Source organism: Chrysochloris asiatica, unplaced genomic scaffold (genome assembly GCF_000296735.1).
Source record: "Chrysochloris asiatica unplaced genomic scaffold, ChrAsi1.0 scaffold00045, whole genome shotgun sequence".
Classification (NCBI taxonomy): domain Eukaryota; kingdom Metazoa; phylum Chordata; class Mammalia; order Afrosoricida; family Chrysochloridae; genus Chrysochloris; species Chrysochloris asiatica.
The window spans coordinates 10,437,263-10,446,049 of NW_006408563.1; the positions used below are offsets into that span (position 1 = coordinate 10,437,263).

General features: G+C 43.3%; 1 protein-coding gene across 1 annotated transcript in view; it reads right to left on the reverse strand.

Moving 5' to 3' along the window:
• Positions 1-7,926, reverse strand: part of LOC102838328 (aldehyde oxidase-like) — a 94,212-nt gene extending 86,286 nt beyond the window's left edge. The window contains exons 1-2 of the mRNA XM_006862037.1: positions 7,873-7,926; positions 3,445-3,502 (exon numbers count right to left, since the gene is read on the reverse strand). Of these exons, the coding sequence (XP_006862099.1) occupies positions 3,445-3,502; positions 7,873-7,926 (112 nt within the window). The remainder of the gene's footprint in view (positions 1-3,444; positions 3,503-7,872) is intronic.
• Positions 7,927-8,787: the final 861 nt, after the last annotated feature.

Sequence of the window (8,787 nt, forward strand, 5' to 3'; positions counted from 1 at the left end):
CTAGGGGTCTTCCTCTTTTTCTCTGACCCTCCACCTTACCAAACATGATATCCTTTTCCAGTGACTGCTATCTCCTGACAATATGTCCGAAGTATGAGAGACGAAGTTTGGCTATCCTGGCCTCCAAGGAGCACTCTGGCTGCACTTCTTCCAAAATGGATCTATTGGTTCTTTTGGCAGCCCATGGCACTTTCAATATTCTCCTCCAACACCATAACTCAAAAGCGTCAATTCTTCTACCGTCTTCCTTATTCACTGTCCAGCTTTCACATGCATATGAGGTCATTGAAAATATCACGGCTTGGGTCAGGCGCACCTTAGTCCTCAAGCTGACATCTTCACTCTTCAACACTTTCAAAAGGTCTCGTGTAGCAGATTTGCCTAATGCAATACATTGTTTGATTTCTCGACTGCTGCTTCCGTGAGTGTTGATAGTTGATCCAAGAAGAATGAAGTCTTTGACAACTTCAATATTTTCTCCATTGTTAAGAATGTTGTTTATTGGTCCAGTGGTGATGATTTTTGTTTTCTTGACATTGAGATGTAATCCATACTGAAGTCTGTATTACTATATTAATATAGTATGCAACTAGATTTTGGCTAAAGATAGTTAAAATATGGCTGAAGCAGAGCTTAAGCCAGGACGTGGAACAAGAGATATCATTGCTGACGTCAGATGGATCTTGTCTGAAAGCAGAGAATACCAGAAAGACGCTTACCTGTGCTTTATTGATTATGCAAAGGTTTTCGATTCCGTGTATCATGATAAGATATGGACATTTTGGAGAATGAGTATTCCAGATCACTTAATTGTGCTCATGAAGAACCTGTACATAGACTAAGGCAGTCATTTGAACAGAACAAGGAGATACTGAACGGTTTAAAATAAAGAAAGGTGTGTGCCAGCATTGTATTATTTCACCATACTTATTCAATCTGTACGCTAAGCAAATAAATTGAGAAGCTGGATTATATGAAGAAGAATGTGGCATCAAGATTGGAGGATGACTCATTAACAACTTCTGATATGCAGATGATACAACCTTGCATGCTGAATGTAAAGAGGACTTAAAATATTTACTGATGAAGATCAAAGACCACAGCCTTCAATATGGGTTGCATCTCAATGTAAAGAAAACAAAAATCCTCACCATTAGACCAATAAATAACAACACAAAATGGAGAAGAGATTGATGTTGTCAAAGACTTTCTTTTACTAGCATCAACTATCAACTCTGAAGAAAACAGCAATCAAGAAATCAAATGATGTATTGCATTAGGCAAATCTGCTGCACAAGACCTCTTTAAAGAGTTCAAGAGCAAAGATGTCAGTTTGAGGACTAAGGTGCACCTGACCTAAGACATGAAAATTTCAATAGCTTCATAGGCATGTGAAAGTTGGACAATGAATAAGGAAGACCACAAAAGAAATGATGCATTTGAGCTACGGTGTTGGAGGAGAATATTAAAAGCACCACCGACTGCCAGAGAACAAACCAATCTGTGTTGGAAGAAGTACAGCCAGAATGCTCCTTTGTCCCTCATCCTTTAGACATATTTTTAGGAGGCACCAGTCTCTGGAGAAGGACACCATGCTTGTTAAAGTGGCGGGTCAGCAAAGAAGAGGATGACCCCCAACAAGTTGGATTGGCACAGTGGCAACAGCGATGGGCTAAAAGGGTAGTAATGATTGTGAGGTTGGCCCAGGACAAGGCAGTCTTTTGTTCTGTTGTACACGGGGTCACTGTGAGCAGGACCAACTTTATGGCATTTAACAACAGCAATAATACTTGATTATTTTGAGTTCTCAGAAAGATCCATTAGATTTACCAATTTAAATGTGTTTTCCATTATGTATGTATGAAATACAGATGTATTTCAGAATATAAAATGGTGGGGAAGATGTGGTGTAAGAAAACAGATGTATTTATACATGCTGCAAATATATCTGTGAATATGGTAAAACATACAGGGGACAAAGTTATGAAAACTTGTTAGCCATAATCCAACACCTTAAGGGAAGGGGTTTCTGGGTCTGGGGTTCAGAACCACAGTCTCCAGCAACATCAAGGTCAATTGAAATAAGATAGTACACAAAGACAATGTTTTCTATCCCACTTTGGTGAATAGTGACTGAGGTCTTAAAAGCTTGTGGTTGACTATTGGTGCAACTATTGATTTCTCCCCATCTGGAGCAAAGAATAATGAAGTAAACCAAAGAAACATGGAAACAATGAGTCTAAAGGACTAATAGACTCCATGAATCCCAGCCTCCATGACTCTGAGACCAGAAGAACTAGATGGAACCTGGCTGCCACTGCAGACCTATTTGAAAGAGATCACAATAGGAGGTCCTTGATACAATGGGGAAAAAAGGTGCAACAAACCCCCAAATAATTAAAAAAAAAAGACCAGGCTTATTGGCTTTCTAAAGATTGGTGGAATCCTTGAACTACAGCCCTTTGTCACCCTTTAGGCCCAGGTCCAAACTCAACCCTGCAGTTCAACTTTCAGCCAAACAATACACAGTCATATACGGTGATCAAAGGGAGTGTGGTGGTTCTGTATGATAAGCACTGGGCTGCAAACCACAAGGTTGGCAGTTCAAGCCCACCAGCTGCTCCATGGGAGAAAGATGAAGCTTCCTGTTCTGCCCAGATGTACAGCCTCAGAGACCATATACAGGGTTGCTATGAATTGGAACCAACTTGACGGCACTTAACAACAACAACAACAACACTTACATATAAACTTTAGTATAAATAACATCAGAGAGGTACACACTTTTTAGAACAACCAATCATGTAATCAACCATGAGAGATCAAAAGGGCAGCATTTGCCTAGGCCAGTGATCAGAAGGTAGGAAGGGCTAATGGAATTGGTAAGCACAGAGAGGAAGTGGGAAGAGTGCTGTTGCATTGTGGGAATTACAATGTCATGAACCAAATGTGTATGAATTGTTGAATAGAAAAACAAATTGCTATTTAAATTTTTACTCAAATCACAATGGAAATAAAGAGAAAGGAAGAAAACAAATGCAAGGAAAAGAAATCTTTTCTAATGACAAAGCTCTCATGAAACCTGTAGAATTTGGTTTCACTCAAGGGCAGGGCATGTGTAACTCAGCCCTCCATTACATAACAACTCTGGTGGGAGCTGGTCAACCCTTAAGGGAATCACTAGTGTTGAAGTAAAGAGCTTACTTAGCTTATATTTCACTGCTATTAAATCCAGATATAAGAAACTTCGGGGAAACTTCATCCTCTCCAAAAGAATTCAATTAACCTAATACCTTCAAAACCATTGCCAAAAACAAGGAAGGAGCAAGGGCCAAGGGAGCTGGAGGTTTTGGGAAGGAAGGATTTGATTAGTTCTCATCATTGCAGCTGCTCTGAACTTTTAAACAAACATAGACATGGCCAAAGCTTTAACAAAAAGGATACAGCTCTTTCGCAGAAAGGTCAGCAGAGTCACTTCCGGGTCCACATTCCTCTCTACCACCTGTGTGGAAGCAGAAAAGAGATTACTGTGGAGGTTTGGGAGTCCTGGTGTAGCTGTAGGATAAGCACTGGACTGCTAACTGCAAGGTTGGTGGTGGTTCGAAATCACCAGTCACTCCTCAGAAACCTTATATAGGATCCTTATGAGTCAGAACTGACTCAACGATGGCACTTAACAACCTAACCTGGGGGTTGGATCAGTGACCCAGTGAATGTTTGTCATGACTTGCTTGATTTAGGGGTTGGGGCATAGTATTAGGTCCAGTTCCATCTACCCTTGTGATTTTGTGCTCTGAGGACAAACAGCTTCCTCACACAAGTACAGAGCAGGGGACACACGAAGCAAGTGTGACAATAATGCTCCTACTTGTGATTGGTGCTGGAAACGCCTGCTGTGGGACAAGATGCCCCCTGGCAGTTGTTTTTCCTACGCTTGCTCTATTATCCATCTTTGTGGAAGCTGGAATCTTGGACCCAGTCTCTTGTACTCTTGAGATATTTGCACTCCGGGAGGGATTGGGATGCCTGGTCTATGCTGGTATGCAGGCATGTGCTTGCAATGCCAGATCCTAGAGGGAGGAAAGCTGAGTAAGTCCCTATGAGACCCCTTTAAAGGCAACAAACTTCATAGCATTTGAGGCCTTAAAAAGGCATCCTGGTGGGGCAATGGGTTAGGTGTTGGGCTGCTAATCAAAAGGCTGCCAATTTGCACCCACCAGACACTCTGCTAGACAACGGCAAGGCTTTCTGCTTCTGTGAAAATTCACAGCCTTGGAAACCCATGAAGCAGTTTTGCTACAGGGTTGGTATGAATGGGAATTGGCTTGAGGGTAGTGGGTTTGAGTTTTTGGGAGTTGGGGGCCTTAAGACTGGTGGCAGAAAGCAAGGTGAGGAGTTGCTGTCATTCGTGAACTGACCAGATGCCGAGTCATGATGCCCCAGCTTAAGACCCAGTGTACCTCTGGTGGGAGACTAGCACCCTAACCCCTTCACCTTGGAGAGTGAGGGATTAGCACTCAAAAGCCACGGAGGGGCATTCTTTGCTGTTTCTTTCCCTATATGCTTATTTTGGAATATTTCCTTTGATTTTTGCCTTGGAGGTGTCCTGCAAACACCTCCAGCTATTCTGTTGCATCAGAGGGAAGGCTGATACAATGGGCCGTTCATTTTAGGTTCTTCCATTCCCTATAGAAAAAGACATAAATGTTTGTAGATGTCAAAGAATAAAAAAAGTATTGAAAGTTTCTTCTAAGCTGCAATACTAAAATTCAATTATTTTCTGGATCTTTACCAAAAAAAGCAAAACCAAAGAAACCCCAAATCTGTTGTCACTGAGTCAATTCCAACACACAGTAACTTCATGGGACAGAGTAGAACTGCCCCTTAGGGTTTTCAAGGCTGTGACACTGTAGGATAAGCACTGAACTGCTAATTGCAAGATCGGCAGTTCAAACCCACCGTCCACCCCTCAGAAACCTGATACAGAGCTGCTCTTAGTCAGAATTAACTCAGTGGCATTTAACAGAACAACAATCTTTACTGAAGCACACGTCTTTCTCCTGGTTAGCAGTTGGGTGTTTTAGTCACTGTACCACCAGGGCTCCCTCTCTGGATTTCTGTTGTTGTTAAGTGTCGCTGAGTTGGTTCCAACTCATAGTGACCCTGTATAGGATTTCTGAGGAGCAGCTGCTGAGTTTGAACCGCCAACCTTGTGGTTCAAACTGATCTTGATGTTAAGTGCTTATCCTATGGTGCTACACCAGATCTCTGTTGTTGTTAAGTGCCGTTGAGTCAGTTCCGACCCATAGTGACCCTGTATAAGGTTTCCAAGGAGTGGCTGGTGAGCTAGAACCACCAACCTTGCGATTCAAACAGACTTTGCAGTTCAGTGCATTAACCCACAGCAGGTCTCTAGGGGGACCTTAATCAATTAAAGAAGTCCTCCTCTGCCTGCTTTTACTGCCATCCTTGTTGTTGTTGTCAGGTGCCATCAAGTCGGAACCGACTCATAGCGACCCCATGCACAGCAGAACGAAAAAATGTCCCATCCTGGGCCAACCTCACTACCGCTGCCATACTTGACGCCATCAATGATGCCACCTGGCCTATCCAGCTCGTTGGGGGTCTTCCTCTTTTTCTCTGACCCTCCATCTTACCCAGCATGACATCCTTCTCCAGAGACTGTTCCCTCCTGACAATATGTCCAAAGTTTGGCCATCTTGGCCTCCAAGGAGCACTCTGGCGGCACTTCTTCCAAAACAGATCTATTGGTTCTTTTGGCAGTCCATGGCACTTTCAGTATTCTCCTCCAATACCATAACTCAAAGGCAACTGCCATCCTAGGCCTTTAAAAATGTCTACTGAGAATGTGGCTGGCTACTATTTTTGAAATTTTAACTGACTTCTGCCTCTACTACACATCTGTATTTTCTCTAACACCTAGAATTACTCCCTGTTTTGACTACTGCTTCTTCATTATGGGCCTCATGACTCAGGAAGGGATGGGAGATAGAATGTAGCAGAAGGAGTCACCTCTGACTTTTGTATCTCAAAAGCCTAAGCCAGTGGGATAGGCAAGGACTTAGATCACAAAAGGTAGTTTCAGAAGAATGGATGCTGGTTATCGGTCATGGAGAGAGCAGAGAAAGCTAGAAGGGAAGAAATGAGTGTGTAGAGGGTCTATAAACTCTGCTTCCTTTCTTGCATCAAGTCCTGAGGGTGGGTATGGGTATGACCAAACCCTAGTTAGGTTTGTGGGTTTGGAGAACTGAGGGATCTTTGAAGGGGTCTTCTCGAGGTTATGAGATGGTGTACCCTAGGATCAGAATAGTTCCCTTGAGAGACACATAGACTCATGATGGGAAGGGACCTGCTAGAGGGTACTGGGAGTCAGCTGGTAGCTTGGAGGGACTGATAGTGAGGCGTGGTGGAGGGAGAATGACTCTCCCAGTGATGCCAGGGAAAAGTGATATCCACCCACCCCCTGTCAATGGAACTTGTGCCCCCTGGAACTCAGCTACAACCCAGGGGAAGAGGGGGACTCCAATGGACTGTGATTACATTGTAACCAATTCTGTAACATGGGGACTTGACAGCAAAATTAAACTGATATGTAGAGAAACACCCACAAGGAATATGTAGCAGTCTGCTTCTATAAAGAGCTATAGCCTTGGAACTATTATGGGGTAGTTCTACTCTGTGTGGAATATCACTATGAGTCGCAATAGACTTAAAGCCAATGGGTTTGGCTTAGAAAACAATTTTTTTTTTTTTTTTTTTTTAAATAGAAAAACGGAGCTCCATTTCTCATCCACCTAAATTTGATAGTGGAGACGTTACTAGATACAGTACTAAGTGCTTTATGAGCATTTGTTGTTGTTGTTAAGTGCCGTTGAGTCGGTTCTGACCCATAGCGACCCTGTACAGGGTTTCCGAGGGTGTAAATCTTTACGGGAGTAGAAAGCCTCATCTTTCTTCCGCGGAGCGGCTGGTAGTTTCGAACTGCTGACCTTAAGGTTCGCAGCCCGATTCGTAACCACTACGCTACCAGAGCTCCTTTAGGGGAGTCTTAATTAATGAAAGAAGAAGCCCTTTTAAAGTCTTTACAATAGCCAGAGGAAGTGGGTTCTAAAGATTCAGATTCTGAGGCTCAGAGAGATGAAGAATTTAGCATAAGATCACACAATAAAAGAAAGCACTGACTTGAAACCCCAGCAGTCCATAAACACAGCAACAACAACAAAAACCAAACCCGCTACCATGAAGCAGATTCTTATTCATAATGACCCTATACAGCGTTTCTAAAACTGTAACTCTTTACAGGAGCAGACAGCCGCATCTTTCTCCCACACAGCAGCTGGAGGGTTGAAATACTAACTTTGCAGCTAGGAACTCAACATTTAACCTCAGTGCCACCAAGGCTGCTTTACCCATACCAGGGCATGTGCAATTAACCCCCAAATGTTTCACTGCCTCTCCACATTCCCAGGGGCTGAGTCCAGGCTGAATCGGGTGAGGAAGGCCAAATTAATCTGGGTTCTTGGAGACCCTGGTTAATCAAAACCATGAGTAAATTCCAACTCATGAGGAGCCCATGCATGTCAGAGCAGACCTGTACTCCTCAGGGTTCTCAATGGCTGATTTTTCAGTAGATTCCCAGCATTTTCTTCTGAGGCACATTTCAGTGGACTCAAACCTTTAACTTTCTGGTTGGCACCAAGTGTGTTAACTGTACCACTCAGGAACTCCAGTCCTATTATTTGCCCCTTAACAGGAGGGAGGCTCATCCCAAATGGGCCACAACAGCCACCCTCAGCCTAGCTTTTTTTTCTGGTGCCTCTGCAAGCCACAGCATTAGCACCTAATACTTACCTTTCTCCCGTTCACAAAGAAAACCAACTCATCCGATCTTGTCGGGCAAGGCATCACACCAAGTTTCGCCTTACAGTTCTAAATGGGAATGTTCTTTGAGCAGGAAGGATTTAGGTCCAAGCCACCGGATTCCCCCTGGTCAGGAAGCAGATGACCTGAACCTCAGAGAGGAGGGCAGGAGGTGAAGACTTCCTTGCTTCATGGTCTTTTAAATGGAGGGCAGCAGTGAGGCCCAGCCCTTACCTCATACCTCCTCTGCATCCTCCACCAATCCTGGCTTTGATGCCAGTTCAGTATTCAACCCATACTCCACACCTCCTCTTGCTTTTCCTGATACTTGAGGGCTTCAATGGGAAATCCATAAACCTACTTACCAAACTGCTTACCCAAGGAACAAACCCAAGATGGGCTTTATTCTTCTGAAAGAGAACCATATTCTGTTGGAACCTGACATTTATCTATTAGAAATCTTCTACTGGCCTCCCATCACACTTAGTAAAACCTCTTATTTGTGCCTTGGGACACCAGGGATTGGCCCTGCCCAGGTGTCTGAGCACATCTTGAACTATCCTGTGCTTTTTTCAGTCTCTGCCACGCTGATCTTTTTCCTTTTTCTTCTTCTGTTTTTTGTTTTTTTATAAGTAAGTTTTTAATTATGAATTGAGTGAATGTTTACAAAGCAGATTACTAGTCCCATGTTCAACAAATCATACATTTCATTACAATGACTGCAATCCCCTCCATGTACCATCAGTTAACGGTATTTACGTGTCCTGACTTTAACCCTTGCACTCCTCCCTGTGTCTTCAGCTTCTTGAATTTGCTGAATTTCTTCCCGTCCTCAGGCCTTGGTACATGTTATTCGCTCAGACCCTACTTCACTTCTCCCAAACTTTGATATGGTTGGTGTCTTCT